This window comes from Ostrea edulis, chromosome 5, assembly GCF_947568905.1.
Source record: "Ostrea edulis chromosome 5, xbOstEdul1.1, whole genome shotgun sequence".
In the NCBI taxonomy this organism is placed as follows: Eukaryota; Metazoa; Mollusca; class Bivalvia; order Ostreida; family Ostreidae; genus Ostrea; species Ostrea edulis.
Window position 1 is genome coordinate 3,431,735 of NC_079168.1, and position 20,853 is coordinate 3,452,587.

Genomic DNA, 20,853 nt, shown 5'->3' on the forward strand with positions numbered 1-20,853 from the left:
CTAATTTTAGCTTGGAGTAAATCGCATTATGAGCGACGATTGTTGATTGGCTTATTTTTCCGTCTTTCAAAGCTCTTTCAGCTAATCGATTAAGGTTTCACAATGTCATTCGTCATCCGATTAGCACTTGCAGTATCAAAACACGTCAGATCATAGACAAAACAAACAGCTGAACTATTTTGTTAGGAGTATTCCAAACAAGAGAAAACGCCCAAAAACCAAGAAAAACTTGATATTCTATAAGGTAAGGCACCGGTGTCCGATTGATCGGCACCAGAATGTGGCGATTCTACATTTGGCAGTTTCGCCAAATCTCCATGCATGGGATTTCTGCGATACAGGTGTAATTCTGTGGAGACACAGAGTGATTTCTGCGATACAGGTGTAATTCTGTGGAGACACAGAGTGATTTCTGCGATACAGGTGTAATTATATAGTTTGTGATCTGTGAAGACACAGGATGATTTCGGTTCTTGCTGGTCACTGTTGAGACAGTGGTGGGTGTCTCATTCTCTTTCCAAGCATTCCATTTAACAGTATTTCAATTCAATGGAGAGGGCTTACATAGACAATGCCTGTTGTCCAATCCAATTATGTTTTCTGCATAATGAAATATTGTTTAAATTAACAGAATTTCAATACATTTGGAAATTGACCTAGTGAGTGTCTGATTATGATTCCATCACAAGACCACATTACAAAGATACATGTGTGGGACATTATAAATGTGTGCATCTTGACATTGAACAGGACTTAGTCATTTGATTGAGACTCTTAAATTTCAGATGCACCACAGTTATTTTCCTATCTATATTTTCTTTTTAATACTTCTCAGCGACAGTGACTGGTGTTTTTTTCCTCCGCATGAAAATAGTACCGATACCCATTCAGTAGGAAAAAATAGCTGCAAAATATAACAAATTGGGGATTTTCTTTGATGATGTTTGAGAATCGGAATCAAAATGGAATTTGTCAATCCATTCTGTCCCTAAATGCTCATTTGGAGACAAGTTGGGAGTATAAAAGCTATTCTAATGTTTGAACATTGTTTGTCACAAGGAAATCCTGACATATTCCAGCCACTTGCATTTCAGCATTTTCTTGCTGAAACATCAGGTTGTTTTGGTGCACAAACTGAAGAACATGTGGTTACGATATGGTGTCATAGTATTGACATTACAGTAAAACTGTTAGAGATCCATCAATAATTACAAATTGATGTTTTGTGCCCATAGGCAACTCCACCTCAAAACCATAACAGAAGTGTGTCCAAACCTGTCGTGTTCTGTGGTGCAAGTATTGGCATAGTCAGTTCACATTGAGCTACAGTCATAGGACATAATTATTCGCCATTTTCAAAATGACTGCCATGAAACGCACGTCCACTTAGTGAAGTTTGAAAGTTATTTGCTGTTGATAGAATTAAAATCTTACATCAGTATTTGGTCAGATTTCCTTTCATCATGATTACCTCCTTTTGTCGCCCTGGTATAGAATTATAAAGGTCCTGTACATAGTTTAATGGGATGTTTTCCCACACAGTCTGAATTTCCGCTAAAAGATCTTGTCGAGAGTTTATAAAATGGACACGGGTTTCTAGTGTTCTTTTCAAATGTAACCATATGTTCTCTATTATATTTAAATCTGGTGACTGTGCTGGCCATGTTGTTGTATTAATATTGTTGTCAGCTACATTATCTTTAATAATTTTGGCTCGATGAACAGGGGCATTGTCGTCCATGAAAATGTAGTTGTTCTCCGAGAAATGCCTGGCTATTACTAGCCATATATTATCATCAATTATTTGTAAATATCTTTGAGCATTAATGTTACCTTGGATATCAGTCAAAGTGCCCATACCTTGAAAACAAATGCATCCCCAGATCATAACACTTAACTTTCGTCGCGGAGCAGGACACGCGAGTTGGGGGTTATACTTTTCATCCGCTTTTCGCCACACGTATACCTTGTTGTTATCCCCAATAACAATCTGACTCTCATCACTGAAAATCCATTTACACCATTCTTGCTGAACTGTCCAATCTTTCCTCTCCTTGCACCATTTTACACGTTCTTTTTTATTCACTTCACGAACTGCCACTTTCTTCTTTGCAACCCTCCGTACATATCCTAATTTTTTTTATTTTTCTTTCAACAGTTTTTGTACAAAATTGATGATTCCTATTTTCATTAATAATGCCTGTTATGTCTTTGTAAGTATGTCTCCGATTTTCTTTGACATGTTTGATGACCCTTGAAAGTTTGTTAGAATCCCTCTGCGTGAATAGACATTACGGCCCCTTCCCGTGCGATTTTTCACATCAGAATGCTGTTTGAATTTCTTAATAACACTTCGCACGGTAGATCTGGGTATTCCTAAAGTCCTTGATAAGTTAGAAACATTTCCGTTCACTTTGTGTGAATTTATTATGAGATTTCTGACTTTAATGCTCAGCTCTTTCCCTTTACGACCCATTTCAATCAACAATGTTTACTAAGTTTATGATCATAGCAGACGAAAAAATGTATGTGTACACGTCATCAATTTTAGTAGCTTGACCCTGTTGTAAAAATATGAAGGGGAAATTTGTTGTCTATTTATAGCGCGGGGGTCTATTTTCAGTTCCTAATCGCAAATACAACGCCATTTGCGCACGGGGTGGCGAATAATTATGTCCCATGACTGTATGTTGAACTTGATACACATTTTTCCTACCATCCGCTCGAAAGAGTGTAAATCTCAACTCATCACTTAATAAAAACGGTTTTCCATGGTAACATTGTGAAACCAATCTGGACCATATCTACAACACCATGCAGTCCTACTGCAATCCCTTTACATGATCTACACTCAAGTTTGAGGTTTGTCTCTTGGAGTCTACTAGTACTGGATACAGTTTTCTCACTAGTTGTGGCATCCACCAATGTTAGCAATGTAGTAGTTTCACAGTGTGAAACTTGTTCTGTAGGTGGATAAAGCCAATCTCTGTGTCCTGATGTTCTGTTGTCACCCGAGGCTGGCCACTTCTTGGACGGTCTTTTAATGCTGACACGAGTCTGATTTGGCCACACATTTGGGATACATTATGTTGCTCAGCAATTTCATTCTGACAATGTCCCATACCTGACCTCTTTGAAGTTCAGTAAGGCACAGCATCTTTCAAGGTTCAAATTTGTATAAATTTTCATAAGACATTTTTAAAAGCATCACTGCATAGACATTGCAAAATTGGTCCAACTTATCTCAAATTTAAGCCACATGATTTCAACCCAAATCTCATATAGTGTAGGCAAACTTCTTGTGCTTATGTCAAGCAAGCTAGAGTCATGGTTGAGTGAAGTTTCCTATCAATTATCAATGTCTTGACATTATTTAATCAAGGCCCAAATAAATACATGTCAAATCTATTTTAACCATCATCTTACTCAGTAAGTGTTGATATTGTAACTTTGTTGTAGAAGAAAATATAGAAGTATGCATTTCTTTTTCCTCTCAAGATATTTAATATTGTCATGCATAATAATGATTGAATATATATATGATAGAATAAGAGATTGGGTTGTGTTGATGGGTACTAACCTGCAGGATGTCACAGTGGTGTAATTAGATGTCAATAAGTTTAACTATTAAAGATCAATCCCTGTAATGTAGATACACTCGGCAGATAATACATATCAATATTGTAAATTTGTAAGCAGGAACATGAATTCAGGGATGGATTGATACAGTGTTGAGTTATTACAAATTATTAAGAGTCACAGAGAGACGACCTGTAAGTGAATTTCTGCTGACTTTGTTTGCTTGGTTGACAAGATAGTATGGCTGGGTGTTAGGCATATAGGAATGTTTACTGATCAACCCAGCTAGTCTGGATCTTTTATTCCCAGTGTGGGCACGTTTCATCTTTACTCTCTTTCCTGTCACATTTTGGGGGCTTGTACAACCCATCGTCCAAAATCGTGGTGGGTGTGGGAAAGACTCGGAGTGTAGATTCTCCTAGGTTAAACTTAGAGAGTGGTGAGTAGGACAGGGATATTTATAGATGTGTTCCTAACCTGCCAAGCGTTTGGTTTGTGGTCATGTTTCTGACGTCAGACTGGGCGACCCCGGTTCTGTCCCTAGTGCCAGCGCGTTACATCACACTTTCTTTCCTAGCTGTTACAATATTAAGTTACGTACTGTATATAGATAAGTGTTTTGAGTTTGTTTTGAGATGAGGGTTTAGTCTAATCGAAGACATATTTCATATTAACAAAATCTGTGTATGGTTAAATTGACCCCAGGTTTAAAAGTAGGCTAAATGCCCAGCCCCCTATCCCTCACCACCATGTATTCTTATACTTACCTCTGGTTACAAAGTGGGCTTACCCCATGTGTAGTTATATACACTGACCCCTGGTTACAAAGTGGGTTTATCCCCTACCCCTGACTCCCATGAATGGTTACATTGCCCCCTTGTTACAAAGTGGGCTTAATCCCTACCCCTGACCCCCATGAACCCTGGTTATGAAGCAGGTCTTGCCCCGGTGGATGTATGATACCAGGCCCCAGGATCATGTAACAAACTCAGACTTAAGTCAAAATTTCAATCACATGTAAAACATTTATTACTTTTGAAATGAAACTCTTAATTTGCATACACCAGAAATTCAATGAAACAATATTGAATAGCAATTTTATTTTGGAATGATCGACTTCTCAATCATTTCATCACAATATTCAGATTTTGACTTAAGATGTTTCGTGATCCTGGGGCCAGATGCTGCACTCAGGCATGTACAGATATCGGAGCATTACTGAAAGAAATTGCATGTCTCAAGTACATACTGATTAATGTCCAGTGTACAAATAATTTATAGTACGTCATGTGTATCAGGAGCACAGTGTACAAATGATTTATAATACGTCATGTGTAATAGGAGCACAGTGTACAAATGATTTATAGTACATCATGTGTGATAGGAGCACAGTGTACAAATGATTTATAATACGTCATGTGTAATAGGAGCACAGTGTACAAATGATTTATAATACGTCATGTGTAATAGGAGCACAGTGTACAAATGATTTATAATACGTCATGTGTATCAGGAGCACAGTGTACAAATGATTTATAGTACGTCATGTGTAATAGGAGCACAGTGTACAAATGATTTATAATACGTCATGTGTATCAGGAGCACAGTGTACAAATGATTTATAGTACGTCATGTGTAATAGGAGCACAGTGTACAAATGATTTATAGTACGTCATGTGTGATAGGAGCACAGTGTACAAATGATTTATAGTACGTCATGTGTATCAGGAGCACAGTGTACAAATGATTTATAATACGTCATGTGTATCAGGAGCACAGTGTACAAATGATTTATAATACATCATGTTTATCAGGAAGACAACTTTGATATTAAGGATTTACTCAACGTAAATCAATAATACAGGAGGATGGCATACATACTGATGGTATGCAATTCATGATATTGACGTACAGTAAACGATACACATCCTGGTTACAGACAGTGATGCTGTACGCAATCACAGTGTAGGGACATTAAAGTAAGATTTTATAGGCTTCTTTGACATTTTCCAGAAAGTTGTCATAATATCTGACATTGTTCATATCGATGAAGCGTAATCACAGTCATCTGATCATTTTATAAACATACAGATTGAAATAATAATTATGTAGTGAAAGATGATTGTGTTAATTTCATGTCTACTGAAGTGTAGAAAGAAGGGCAAATGAACGAAGATCGACATCAATCATTATAATAATAGATAGATATATATTATATACCAAAAAGCATAAAACTTATAACTTTATGCATTACTCTAAGATATGTCAAATTGTTGGGTTTTATTTGTTTTGTTTTTTTGGGGGGGGGGGGGGGGGGGTTGTTTTTTGTTTTGTAATGAACAGAATAATCTGTGTTGATCATAACAAATTCATTAGAGACAGGATTTCTAATGTGATTGATTAACAACGAGGGTATTTCTGTTTACACTCTCAAGGAATGAAGTCTCCAGTCACGGACGGAATGCATCATTCTGTTTCATGTACAGGTAGATCTGGGATGCCTCTGGTCATTATGAATGGTGACTATAGTGGGAACACACCATTGTTCTGTGTGGAGACAAGTTTGCACCTTACTAGATGAAAATAGAATCCATTGTTTGTCAGTTATTGCAGACAGAGGTATACAAATGTCAATTGATGAAAGCTGCATGTCCATTGTTAGATAATTATATATAGCACTGCATTACGTATCTTCTGTTTCAGTGTGTAAGGATCAAACTTTTTATGTTTGGAATTTAGTTTATATAACTTGGATCAACATACTGTCATTGGTCTACAAGATCTGGTCATGCATGAGTTTCATTAAAAGGATAGTACTTCCTCAATGACCATTCAATTAGGAAGTTATATCAGACCAAGAAAACTTAGTATTCAATGAAAACTGATTAAATAACAGTATTTATATGTACATGTAACACACAACAGAATTTGGAATCATGTGAAATTCACACTCAATCTACCATTACTCTGAACTATTTGTAATTTATGAATAATTCTGAATTTACAAAAGTTTTGTCATTTACACATAGTAAATTCAGCATATTGTCAGGCTTATAATAAGGTTGCAATTATCTTATATATAATTATTAGGATGCATTTAGGTATTCACCACATGTAACCTACAAGTAAATAATTTAATTATGAAAAAATTGACTGCTAAATGAAGAGAAGAGTGTACACGTGATGATTATGAAATGTTCTGTTGTCTTTTTTTAATATAATGACCAAATGGTGGCGAATTAAATAATAGATGTAAGACACTCTTAAAGACAAAGAATGTATCGCCCCATGTGAATTATTCATAAACCTACACAAGCATTTTAACCTTACCACGGTTGGGTAATTATTTTACCTGCAAATGATTTTTCACCAGGTAAGTGTGGAGGGATGTGAAATGTACGTACAGATAAACTCAGGTAAAAGTAATTTGATACAGGTGAAAATGAAGAAAGTAAATGATTATAGGAGGAAATGACATTTGACTGGGATGTACAGACTGTGCATTATTGTTTGTTTGGTCTGAAGTAAAACATCATCTGTTTATGATTATAAGTCTCTGCCTGGTCCATAAATGACCAGGGGGCGTACATTTAGGGCCATTTGTCAGTTCTACACACCAAGGACTATTGACAGAAAAGTTGTGTACTGATACAGACTGGCCTGAACTGTCAAACCAACATGTTTTTATATCATAGATAGTCTGCTTGGACCATCAGTATTGACAGTCTATTGGTACAATCCGTCTGATCACAAGACTGTGAAAGTCGTGTTTAATTCTCCCCTGTGTGTATCCTATACTGCTGTGTATTTTATATCCTTGTCTTGCACAGACTCTAATTTCAATAATATACATGTACGGAATTTGAGGGGAAGTTTTCTATGTACAACAGCCACCTATATACACGTAAGAATGTAGATCTTTGTAAGGAAGTTAAAAAGACTGGAGTCCTGTGATATCTTTTGATGAATACTTATCATAACGTGGAAGTATTTACTGTTCAATGTGCAGGAAGATTTATAATGTTCATACTTCACAACAGGTCACAGGTTCTGTGTAAATCGTTGTCATTGTAGTAACAGTATTTAGATTTTCTAGTGGACAGTTGTAAGAGTGTTATACTATAATTATATATTTCAGGATCTAAAGGCCGCTATGATTGACTGAGGCAGTGATGCTATAGTCTACTGTATTTTTCAGGTTTTTGGGAATCTGAAGGCTGTTATGATTGACTGAGGCAGAGACACGAGGTGGAGGATGAACGAGGCAGCGGAAATCACTGTTGTAGGTAGGTAATGAGGAATCACCCGCCTGTAAATGGGGTGGATCCAGAATTTTTCTCAGCGGAAATTCTGATCTTCTTTCTGTGTTGCATACTTCATCTAGTTTTTGTGCATGCAAGATTTTTGTTCAGTAAGTCTAAGAGGATGCCTTGAAAATAGATTCAGGGAGATTTGGTATAAGGGGAGGAATTAGCAGAACCCTTGACAACCCCCTTGAACCATTAATAAAATGAAAATGGGTCTTTAGATTTAGCCAGTTTACATTATTATCAAACATTAATATTATGTTCTGTGTTACACTACCATGGCTTCTTACATTGTCACCATTAACCTCAGACCCAGCCTCTCTCTAGATCTCCTCAGACCCAGCCTCTCTCTAGATCTCTTCAGACCCAGCCTCTCTCTAGATCTCCTCAGACCCGTTCTCACTCTAGATCTCCTCAGACCCGGTCTCACTCTAGATCTCCTCAGACCTGGCCTCACTCTAGATCTTCTTAGATCCGGCCTTACTCTAGATCTCCTCAGACCCAACCTCTCTTTAGATCTTTAAGAAGAGACTCAGCCTCTCTCTAAATCCGCTCAGACCCGACCTATCTCTAGATCTGTTCAGACCTGGCCTCTCTCTCTAGATCTGCTCAGACCCAGCCTCTCTCTAGATCTGCTCAGACCCAGCTTCTCTCTAGATCTCCTCAGACCCAGCCTCTCTCTAGATCTGCTCAGACCCAGCCTCTCTCTAGATCTGCTCATAACAGTCCCAGCACCTCTCTCTAGATCTGCTCAGACCCGGCCTCTCTCTAGATCTGCTCAGACCCGGCCTCTCTCAAGATCTGCTTAGACCTGGCCTTTCTAGATCTACTCAGAGTGGCTCTTACACAATGACCAAAAGTTTATAGTGTGGAAATTAGAAGGAAGTACTCTAGCTGTGATTTGTGTGGGACCTTATGTTGTCACCTTCTCAAGATTTTTACTAAATCCAACATAAGCTTAATAAATAGTGATAGGATTGACCCAACACAAGCTTAATTATATAGTGCTAGGACTGATCCAACACAAGCTTAATTATATAGTGTTAGACTGATCCAACACAAGCTTAATTATATAGTGTAAGGACTGATCCAACACAAGCTTAATTATATAGTGTAAGAACTGATCCAACACAAGCTTAATTATATAGTGCTAGGACTGATCCAACACAAGCTTAATTATATAGTGCTAGGACTGATCCAACACTAGCTTAATTATATAGTGTTAGGACTGATCCAACACAAGCTTAATTATATAGTGCTAGGACTGATCCAACACAAGCTTAATTATCCAACACAAGCTTAATTATATAGTGTAAGAACTGATCCAACACAAGCTTAATTATATAGTGCTAGGACTGATCCAACACAAGCTTAATTATATAGTGTTAGGACTGATCCAACACAAGCTTAATTATCCAACACAAGCTTAATTATATAGTGTAAGAACTGATCCAACACAAGCTTAATTATATACTGTTAGACTGATCCAACACAAGCTTAATTATATAGTGTTAGGACTGATCCAACACAAGTTTAATTATATAGTGTTAGACTGATCCAACACAAGCTTAATTATATAGTGTAAGGACTGATCCAACACAAGCTTAATTATCCAACACAAGCTTAATTATATAGTGTAAGAACTGATCCAACACAAGCTTAATTTTATAGTGTAAGAACTGATCCAACACAAGCTTAATTATATAGTGTAAGGACTGATCCAACACAAGCTTAATTATCCAACACAAGCTTAATTATATAGTGCTAGGACTGATCCAACACAAGCTTAATTATATAGTGCTAGGACTGATCCAACACAAGCTTAATTATCCAACACAAGCTTAATTATATAGTGCTAGGACTGATCCAACACAAGCTTAATTATATAGTGCTAGGACTGATCCAACACAAGCTTAATTATCCAACACAAGCTTAATTATATAGTGTTAGGACTGATCCAACACAAGCTTAATTATATAGTGCTAGGACTGATCCAACACAAGCTTAATTATCCAACACAAGCTTAATTATATAGTGTTAGACTGATCCAACACAAGCTTAATTATATAGTGCTAGGACTGATCCAACACAAGCTTAATTATCCAACACAAGCTTAATTATATAGTGTTAGACTGATCCAACACAAGCTTAATTATATAGTGTTAGGACTGATCCAACACAAGCTTAATTATATAGTGCTAGGACTGATCCAACACAAGCTTAATTATATAGTGTTAGACTGATCCAACACAAGCTTAATTATATAGTGTTAGACTGATCCAACACAAGCTTAATTATATAGTGTTAGGAATGATCCAACACAAGCTTAATTATATAGTGTAAGAACTGATCCAACACAAGCTTAATTATCCAACACAAGCTTAATTATATAGTGCTAGGACTGATCCAACACAAGCTTAATCATATAGTGTTAGGACTGATCCAACACAAGCTTAATTATCCAACACAAGCTTAATAAATAGTGCTAGGACTGATCCAACACAAGCTTAATTATATAGTGCTAGGACTGATCCAACACAAGCTTAATTATCCAACACAAGCTTAATTATATAGTGTAAGAACTGATCCAACACAAGCTTAATTATATAGTGATAGGACTGATCCAACACAAGCTTAATTATCCAACACAAGCTTAATTATATAGTGTTAGACTGATCCAACACAAGCTTAATTATATAGTGTTAGGACTGATCCAACACAAGCTTCATTATATAGTGCTAGGACTGATCCAACACAAGCTTAATTATATAGTGCTAGGACTGATCCAACACAAGCTTAATTATATAGTGTAAGAACTGATCCAACACAAGCTTCATTATATAGTGCTAGGACTGATCCAACACAAGCTTAATTATATAGTGTTAGACTGATCCAACACAAGCTTAATTATATAGTGCTAGGACTGATCCAACACAAGCTTAATTATATAGTGTAAGAACTGATCCAACACAAGCTTTATTATATAGTGCTAGGATTGACCCAACACAAGCTTAATTATATAGTGTTAGACTGATCCAACGCAAGCTTTATTATATAGTGCTAGGACTGATCCAACACAAGCTTAATTATATAGTGTAAGAACTGATCCAACACAAGCTTTATTATCCAACACAAGCTTAATTATATAGTGTAAGGACTGATCCAACACAAGCTTAATTATATAGTGTTAGAACTGATCCAACACAAGCTTAATTATATAGTGTTAGAACTGATCCAACACAAGCTTAATTATATAGTGTTAGAACTGATCCAACACAAGCTTAATTATATAGTGTTAGAACTGATCCAACACAAGCTTAATTATATAGTGCTAGGACTGATCCAACATAAGCTTAATTATCCAACACAAGCTTAATTATATAGTGCTAGGACTGATCCAACACAAGCTTAATTATATAGTGTTAGAACTGATCCAACACAAGCTTAATTATCCAACACAAGCTTAATTATATAGTGCTAGGACTGATCCAACACAAGCTTAATTATATAGTGTTAGACTGATCCAACACAAGCTTAATTATATAGTGCTAGGACTGATCCAACACAAGCTTAATTATCCAACACAAGCTTAATTATATAGTGTTAGACTGATCCAACACAAGCTTAATTATATGGTGTTAGGACTGACCCAACACAAGCTTAATTATCCAACACAAGCTTAATTATATAGTGTTAGACTGATCCAACACAAGCTTAATTGTATAGTGTAAGGACTGATCCAACACAAGCTTAATCATATAGTGTTAGAACTGATCCAACACAAGCTTAATTATATAGTGTTAGAACTGATCCAACACAAGCTTAATTATATAGTGTTAGAACTGATCCAACACAAGCTTAATTATATAGTGCTAGGACTGATCCAACATAAGCTTAATTATCCAACACAAGCTTAATTATATAGTGCTAGGACTGATCCAACACAAGCTTAATTATATAGTGTTAGAACTGATCCAACACAAGCTTAATTATCCAACACAAGCTTAATTATATAGTGCTAGGACTGATCCAACACAAGCTTAATTATATAGTGTTAGACTGATCCAACACAAGCTTAATTATATAGTGCTAGGACTGATCCAACACAAGCTTAATTATATAGTGTAAGAACTGATCCAACACAAGCTTCATTATATAGTGCTAGGACTGATCCAACACAAGCTTAATTATATAGTGTTAGACTGATCCAACACAAGCTTAATTATATAGTGCTAGGACTGATCCAACACAAGCTTAATTATATAGTGTAAGAACTGATCCAACACAAGCTTTATTATATAGTGCTAGGATTGACCCAACACAAGCTTAATTATATAGTGTTAGACTGATCCAACGCAAGCTTTATTATATAGTGCTAGGACTGATCCAACACAAGCTTAATTATATAGTGTAAGAACTGATCCAACACAAGCTTTATTATCCAACACAAGCTTAATTATATAGTGTAAGGACTGATCCAACACAAGCTTAATTATATAGTGTTAGAACTGATCCAACACAAGCTTAATTATATAGTGTTAGAACTGATCCAACACAAGCTTAATTATATAGTGTTAGAACTGATCCAACACAAGCTTAATTATATAGTGTTAGAACTGATCCAACACAAGCTTAATTATATAGTGCTAGGACTGATCCAACATAAGCTTAATTATCCAACACAAGCTTAATTATATAGTGCTAGGACTGATCCAACACAAGCTTAATTATATAGTGTTAGAACTGATCCAACACAAGCTTAATTATCCAACACAAGCTTAATTATATAGTGCTAGGACTGATCCAACACAAGCTTAATTATATAGTGTTAGACTGATCCAACACAAGCTTAATTATATAGTGCTAGGACTGATCCAACACAAGCTTAATTATCCAACACAAGCTTAATTATATAGTGTTAGACTGATCCAACACAAGCTTAATTATATGGTGTTAGGACTGACCCAACACAAGCTTAATTATCCAACACAAGCTTAATTATATAGTGTTAGACTGATCCAACACAAGCTTAATTGTATAGTGTAAGGACTGATCCAACACAAGCTTAATCATATAGTGTTAGAACTGATCCAACACAAGCTTAATTATATAGTGTTAGAACTGATCCATCAAAAACATTCTGTACATTTATGATGTTAGAACTTCTCCATCAGTCATTGTCAAGTAGAATTTGTGTTGTATATAAAATGTTATGTAATATTAAGTTTATGCATCTTTAGTTTCACTGCTAGGTAAGTTATCGTGTAAATTTAATCTTTTTTTACATTGATAGTCAGCATTTCATTTGCCCATAGGGCTAGGATGATTACCACTCATTATTCAGATTTCCATACATCAATACATTGCATAATTTTAGAATTTGTCATTGTATCAGAATTTTAAGTTGTGCAACTACAAATTATGTTAAAAAGCCTTGCACAATTTTATATAAATCATCATAGTACTCAAGCTAGTATGCAGGGCATTGAACGGCCAGTGAATACACGTATGTTTATTGAAAGTAAAATGTCATAAATTAACATTGGTGTAATGTGTCAAAGCGAGAGTGCATTTCCTAACTGGAGCCTGGGGGCATGCACACATGATTAATATGAACTCTTGTTTGCAATTACATGTATCATGGCGATAGATCAGTGAAAATATTTTATACTATTTTTTGTCAAAAACAGTTTATGCCCATGGTCAGAATGTTAATTTCAGTAAGACAAAAAGGTCATAGCAATCATGTGCTTTTGTAAATCATGAGGGGCATTTCAAGAAAAACAGGAAAATTTGGATAATTTCCAGCACATATATATTTTATGTACTAATTCATGTTTGATGCATTTATAACAATACTGATATATTGACATGTTAGTACATTATCTGATGACATTAATGACTTGATTGATCAAGCCTGTGGTCAGCACAACAATACACATGAATAATTGACCACTCCCACCCTGCTGCACATGAATTTAAGATTTCTTCAGGATGTCAGTTACAAGTACCGCATCTGATTCCCAAATAACAAAAACAAATTCACACAGTTACATACACAGCCTGTTCAGCGGGTTTTATCCTGACTAATGAGTGAAATTTTTGTTATCCTTCCAAAACTAGTCATTATCTGATTGTCCCCCAGACCTCATCAGTCTTTTAAAGGTGATGGTTTTATGCCAGGGTCTTGCTTTTTTGTGAAGTTTGTTGACATCTACGGTATCCTAAGTAAATGATAGGGGGAAAAAATGAAGACTAGTGGTGTACAGAGTTTTTCTGTTTTTATTACAGTTCTCAGCGCTAAGGGCTTACAGAGCAGGAGACAGGGTGAGTGCATTGGGGATATATTACTCCGATATCTGCCTGTAATTCTTCACTTTTCCTGAAATGAATAAGAATTTAATGTTCAATTTTTCTAATGACAAGGGACAGTATTTTACTTACCAGTATGTCCTATTGATTTGGGAAAATCATCAGCATTTACATGATTTATAGATATTAGGAATTTTTCAATGTTAAATTCTTCCATGTTTGAAAAATTACATTTTATGTATACATATCTATTGATTTTTATAAAGTTCTATAGATTTGTTTTGCAACCTTTTCACATAATGCTTTGGATTTTTTATGCAACATGGCATGTACATCATAAAATGGTCATTATACAAAATCTAAAACTGCTTGATTAAATGATGAAAACACCCTTTTACTGTTCAGGATTTTCCTTATCAAGATGATATTTTCATAAAGTTGACATAAGGCTTTAATCATTTCAATCTGATTAAAATCCGCTCCTCGATCCGCTCCTCTTTCTTCATCTTGTCGCTACACAAGGAAATCAGATCCTCGATCTGCTTCTCTTTCTTCATGTTATCGCTACACGTGTAATGACAAGAGAAAAAAAGATGAAGAAAAAGAAGCGGATCGAGGATCTGATTATAATCAGATTGTAATCATTTAATATCCTGGGGAAATTTTGACACCAATTTGGGAATTTTTATGTATGAAAAACACTGAAGGATTAAAGTGAAAGAAGGAATTTATTTTAAACCTTTGTAAATTGTATTTTCACTTTACTATTTATCTGTATGAATTTTATCTTGCACCTACATGTTCAGAGTACAGCAATTTTTTAATTCAACATTTCTTCCAGGAAAATGTAAATTTTCTGTCATATTTGGAGTGGGGTCCAAGAAATACAGAACAGCTGTCGTCAAAGATCCGGATGGGAATCCGGAGTGGAATGAGGAATCCACAATGTAAGTATAGTAGTCCAAGTAAACGTCGAAAACCTGCACTTTTCTTCCTCCTCAGTCCTGTGATTGATTTTGGGACTGCTACCCTGTGTTATTTTCTCTGAATCAGAGACAGTACTTTGTTTATCATTTATTTCCTGGTTTTGCTTATTCACAAAAATAATGCAAATTGATGCAATTCAACAATTAATAATGAAACAGCAGAATGTTATTTAAGAAATCATCTATATCAAACTTGCAAATTTTGAATTAAATTAAATTGATGTATATAGCTTAGAGGCAGTGAAACTAGAAGTTTCCTGTTTTGATAATATAAAATATCCTTAATATTGAACATGTTAACTGTTGTCCATTGTAGAAATGTTGCAAACTCCTTGGATCAGGTGTTCTTCATTGTGACAGAGAAAGATGATGTCCTTGGCCAGGTGAATGTGCCTGTAACTAGTCTTCAGGGGCCACCCGGACACACCACCATAGTATCTCTCCAGCCCCACAAAAAATGTTCCAACCCCAAAGGGGAGCTCACGTATCGCTGCCATGTCTCGCGCTATAAGGAGGCACACGCCCCCGTCATCAAAACGGGAAGTCCTAATAAGTACCAGTCCAACTCGGCCACCCTGAACTTCAAAAAGAGATTCAGTCTCGCAAATTCACCAATCATCAACCTGAAGAACAGGAGAGACAGCAAACAAAGTGGTGGATCCAAATTATCCACTCTAAACAAAAAGTTTTCAAGGTCAATTCAAGATATTTTTAGTTTTGGGAAATCCCATAACGACGAAGAAAATCAAAATTCCTTAAAACCAGCAGGATTTACTCACATGAGTATAGGAACTGGCATGGATGCAGCTGGACGATGTCCTGCAATCACCTCGGTAACGCCGTCATGTGGGTTAATCGAGGGAGGTACCAAAGTGACAATTGAAGGCAAATACCTTGGCATGAGTAAAGCGGACATCTTAGATCTGACGATTTGTGAATGTGATTGTGTAGAATCTGTGATATGGGAATCGGCAAATAGAATTTACTGTACCACCAAGCCATCGTTAGCTGGAATGGGTGATGTAGTCATAGAGACAGAGTCGGGGGGTATCGGTTGCCTTAGGAACTCCTATGCCTATGTGGAGGACTTGCCTCCTGAGGAAGAAGGAGTGTTCGATGATGAGGAGGTGGATGGGAGGAGGTCAGCAAGTTTCTCGATAGGTGGCAGCAACAGTCCTTCACCACCACAGACGCCCAAGAAAACAGTGCAGGTATGAGGTTAATGTTGGCATTATTGTAATGCTGTCTATGGAAAAGTGAAGATAACAAACAGTGATCAATCTCATAATTCCCATAAAGAATACATTTGAAATTAAGTGTAGGGCAAACACAGACCCCTGAACACACCAGAGGTGGGATCAGTTGCGTAGGAGTAAATATTCCCTGTCAAACTGTCACACCTGCATGGAACCCTTAACGAATGTCTAGGGAAAATCTTTTTAAATGTTCAGTTGTATTCCTTTTGTTCACCAAACTGGGTCATCTTCTAATTGAAGTTTCTGATCATCTGTTTTCATGCAGATTTTTATAATCACTGAAGCTTCTTAAGAGTAATTATTTGGATCAGAATGGAACAAGAAGAATACGCCAGTTTCGAGATACGAACTCTTCTGTGTAGGAGGTGCGTTTAGTGGAACTTTGAATGACTAAGTGGGACAGAGTGGACCTACAGTCAGCGAGGAAGATGATGAAATGTATTAAAAGCGGCTTCTCTTTTAATATGTATTAAAATGTGGGAAATACAAAATACTATCGAAAGAAATGTTTTACTAACGTGGAAACATAAAAACAGTGTCCTATTTGCAAGTAATGTATTAGATATGGTACTTATGACCAACAAAATATTAAATGTGATATGATAAGAATTCTATATATTTAATTTTTCCCTAAATACTTATAACTTACTTAGTTTGTGTATCAGTCGAATTCAGGTGATCTAACAGTGCATGAGAAACTTATCGAGTACATTCACTTACGCAGTGATGAATATTAGTCCCACTCCCGCGTGTAAACAAATTGTTTCGCGCCTCACTATATACACGAGAGTTCTCCAAAGGGAAATAACTCGGGTGTATCTCGAAACCAGCGTATTGGCTGTTCCCATTTGTCCACTCTTCATCTGATACTCATCTGAATTTTCACAACTTCATCCAAGGATTATATTGTAACATACAGGGGGGGGGGGGGGGGGGGGGGGGCATTATCATTTCCTCTTTAGAAGTGTTATCAGTGGTCTCTCCATCAATGATGTAATTAATCATAAAAAATTTACCTAGTGAATGCTTAAATTTATTTTCAATGTTTCAAATAATAGTTATCATGTTTATAAAACCTGCTATTGCAAGTCACCGGGAGTCCCCAACACAATGGTCGTGATATAAATGTACTAGGTACATGTACATGTTGACCAGTATCTAGTCTTGGTGACCCCTGCTCCTGTTGTACCACAGCTTCTTCATCAGAGGAGAACTTGACCTTGACCTTGGTGGAGTTTTATTAGCTAAGACTGTGTTTGTTAGGTTTTATTGTGTTCTTCAGGCTGTATGTTAGAGAAAGAAACATCTAAAAATGAATGTTGATGTGAAATAATTTCAAAACCTTACAAACTATCGATTTTCATCTATGCATAATGAGATGTACATTTATAAAAGTATGTAATCAGATTCTTGTTTCTTCAGGAATCAATACATATACATTACTTGTTAAAGGTGAAGATGTTTTACTCAGAATCAATACATTTATGTTAAACATAAAGTTAAGGTGTTTTACCAGGAATCGATACATTTATGTTAAACATAATGATGTTTTATCAGGAATCGATACATTTGTTTAACTTGAAGATGTTTTACCAGGAATTAATGTTGAACATAAAGATGTTTTATCAGAAATTGATACATTTATGTTAAACATGAAGATGTTTTATCAGGAATTAATGTTAAAACATAAAGGTGTTTTATCAGGAATCATTTAAGTTAAACATAAAGGTGTTTGATAAAAATAATTTCCTTTCAGGTTTTGTTGCCAAGGGCAGAGAGCACGGAAAACATTAATGGGGAGGGAAAGAAAAAACTCAACTTTATGAAGCACAGAAGGCGGGCCAGTGAAGGCTATATTCTATCCACAACAAAGTTAAAAAATGGACCCCCGAGTCCTGACCCTGGGGCTTCAACGGAACACTTGCTCTATCAGATAGAGAAACTTCGATTAGAAAACAGTGGTATGAATTTTTATTGATAAAAAGATTTCATCTGGAATTGTTTTATACATGTATAGGTAGTTCACTATACCTATATGAGGGAGTTAAAAGACCATTGAGTGATAGCATTAAAATACCCACAACAATGTAATAGTGCATGCTTGCAGTAAAGTATTCATAGTATAGGTAAAAAGCACTTGATATTAATACATACACTATACAGTATAATTCATTGTATAATTCTTTGTATATTTGTTTTTTTAATTTCTTAATTTCTATTTTTAGCACTAAAGCAGGAGAACAAGGACATGAAATCGTATATTGACCGTCTGTTGCCGAAGGTCATCATGAACTGTCCGGAGGCCCTGGAGGCCGAACGTTACCTCAACAAGACCGGCTGACCCCTGGGGATAAATACATATTAGGGTCAACAATCAGAATGTATCCAGATTTGTGTACACTAGAAACTGTGACTCTGGAGATATACATGTGAAAGATAGAGCATTTGTTTGGTATCCAACAGTGACACAAGGAAAACTGCAGAAAGAAGGATAACTCTGTTAGTGGGACAAATTAGGTTCTGATTTACACAATTAAGGTCAGAAGATACTCAAAAAAATGAGGGGAAATAAGATCTAGCATAACATATGTTTTGGGGGAGATTTTTATTTTCACAGTGTAAACCAATCATAAATTTATTCTACATACAGAGGAGGAAACTGGGGAATTTGAATTTTATCACATCGCTGCCTTTGAATTTTAATACAAATTTTGAAGATTCAGCTTTTTATCAGAATGCAAGAGTTGATATGGGTACAGGGGGAAATTCAATACCGACATGTAGATTTTAGCAAAACCTGTACAAACTATTTCACAAAAATTTACACCATATTAATTCTGAGTATCCACTGTCGTTAATACGGAGTCACAAATCAAATACATGTGCTGTTTATATATGTACCATCAGTGTGTGCTTGTGCTACTTGGGGGGGGGTGTAGTTATTGGTGTATTTTATTAGCTTCTTTATTTTCATTTTTTAATGCACTGTGCTGGCGAGTACTTTGAGAGAAATTGTGATGACATTCTTGTATGTATTAAGGGTAATTGTTATGTGGTGAGAGAAATTTGTGATATTTTGATAATTCGTCTACATTTTGTGAAAGTGTCAATGAAATGATTCATTAGAGTTGAAATGATCAGCCTTCAACAGGTAAATCTGTATCCATTGTTATCATTGTATAGGTGTATTTTTATATATTTCTACAAACAAGGTAATCAGCCTTGTGTTTTTGGATGGTATCACAACATGTGTGTGCATTTTTTGGACAGACCAGCATATATAGTTAACACTGTCAGTAAATGAGTATCTATAATCTCAATGACAACCAACAAACATGTATATGAACCCTCGATTAAAACCCAAATTAATTTTACGTTACGTGTAAATCCTCGATGAAGCTAGATCTGATTAATTGTACATGTGTATTGATACCTTATCTTTGCGTGGTTTAACTGCAGAACTGTATTTGGACAGACTAGAGAGCTACAGATCCATCCCTTACAAAAACCTACAATTTACAGCACAAATCGCTTCTGACCAAACATACCTTCATAGTATTCATGAAAACCCCATGTGAACCCAAAACTCACAGCTACAAATACATGTAATTTTATTTGTTGATGTACAGTATAACCATGTTATCAGGTCTATCCCAGCTTTTTCCCACAGTGAGCTACAGTTCTGCAGTTAGATGTGGTTGTGAAATTTTTTATATAGATCAGTCTTTGTAGATCTGATGGCACAGTTATTTGGGGTCAAGCTCTTTGAGTTTTAAACATGTGAAGCCATTTCCCTATAGCCAGTGGTAATGTCGCCTGTTGTAGACAAAAGGTATTTTATTAGTGCTATGCAACAAATAAGAGTACTGCATTTAAAGATCTTATTTTAAAAATGTGTACCTCTACTAGCATATATCTGTTGTTAATTTTTTACCATTTATTAATATCTTTATGTGAAACATATCATTATACAGCATGTGCATGTATCTCCAAAGCATTTTAACTGGTGGTGAACTTGCATTTGTATTTATTTTAAATTATAATTAATTTAAATTAAAAAAAAAAAAAATCAATTTTTTCTTAAAAGGTTTTACTTTTTATGAGATTGAATTGTTTTTTACTATTTTTAAAATATTGAATCATTTTGGACATTTTTATTTGGTTTGACATAAAGTACAAATTGAGTCTTGTCAATTTTAAGGGGGAAAAATTATCTGTGATTGAGGTTGTGAACTGTTACCATGAATACTATTACCTGTTGATGAAATAAAAAAAATCTTGTTATACAAATAAATTCATGTTTATGATTTGTGAAGGAAGACGAACTCTCCAAACAATATGAAATATCTTACATAATTTAAATGAATTACATTTAAATGTGAATTATTATGTCTCAGGTTTGTTTATGGCATT

The 20,853-nt window shown here is 35.6% G+C and overlaps 1 protein-coding gene and 1 long non-coding RNA gene across 5 annotated transcripts; one reads left to right on the forward strand and one right to left on the reverse strand.

Annotated features, from left to right (window-relative positions):
* Window positions 1–87: 87 nt before the first annotated feature.
* On the forward strand, window positions 88–20,734 carry LOC125652890 (uncharacterized). Of its 4 annotated transcripts, none has more exons than XM_048882361.2 (7): window positions 88–244; window positions 7,778–7,865; window positions 14,178–14,213; window positions 15,040–15,145; window positions 15,501–16,395; window positions 18,197–18,401; window positions 18,666–20,734. In XM_048882361.2, exons 2-7 carry the CDS (start codon window positions 7,835–7,837, stop codon window positions 18,779–18,781), a joined length of 1,389 nt encoding a protein of 462 aa, XP_048738318.1. In that variant the 5' UTR covers window positions 88–244; window positions 7,778–7,834; the 3' UTR covers window positions 18,782–20,734. The 4 variants fall into 4 exon arrangements, with proteins under 4 accessions (XP_048738318.1, XP_048738320.1, XP_048738319.1 ...); XM_048882363.2 differs by lacking the exon at window positions 88–244 and adding an exon at window positions 6,961–7,483; XM_048882362.2 differs by lacking the exon at window positions 88–244 and adding an exon at window positions 7,537–7,626.
* Window positions 14,153–15,200, reverse strand: LOC130055209 (uncharacterized). Its single transcript, XR_008803495.1, has 2 exons — window positions 14,997–15,200; window positions 14,153–14,268 (listed from the first exon to the last, which is right to left on the reverse strand). It is a non-coding gene; the product is annotated as an uncharacterized LOC130055209 (long non-coding RNA).
* Window positions 20,735–20,853: the final 119 nt, after the last annotated feature.

What these genes read in the sequence shown, in the direction of transcription:
- LOC125652890 (XM_048882361.2), top strand. Translation starts at nt 7,835, where the DNA reads ATGAACGAGGCAGCGGAAATCACTGTTGTAG. An exon ending in AGCGGAAATCACTGTTGTAG is followed by an intron (nt 7,866 to 14,177) that starts GTAGGTAATGAG and finishes TTTTTATTACAG; the next exon opens with TTCTCAGCGCTAAGGGCTTA. An exon ending in ACTTCGATTAGAAAACAGTG is followed by an intron (nt 18,402 to 18,665) that starts GTATGAATTTTT and finishes TTCTATTTTTAG; the next exon opens with CACTAAAGCAGGAGAACAAG.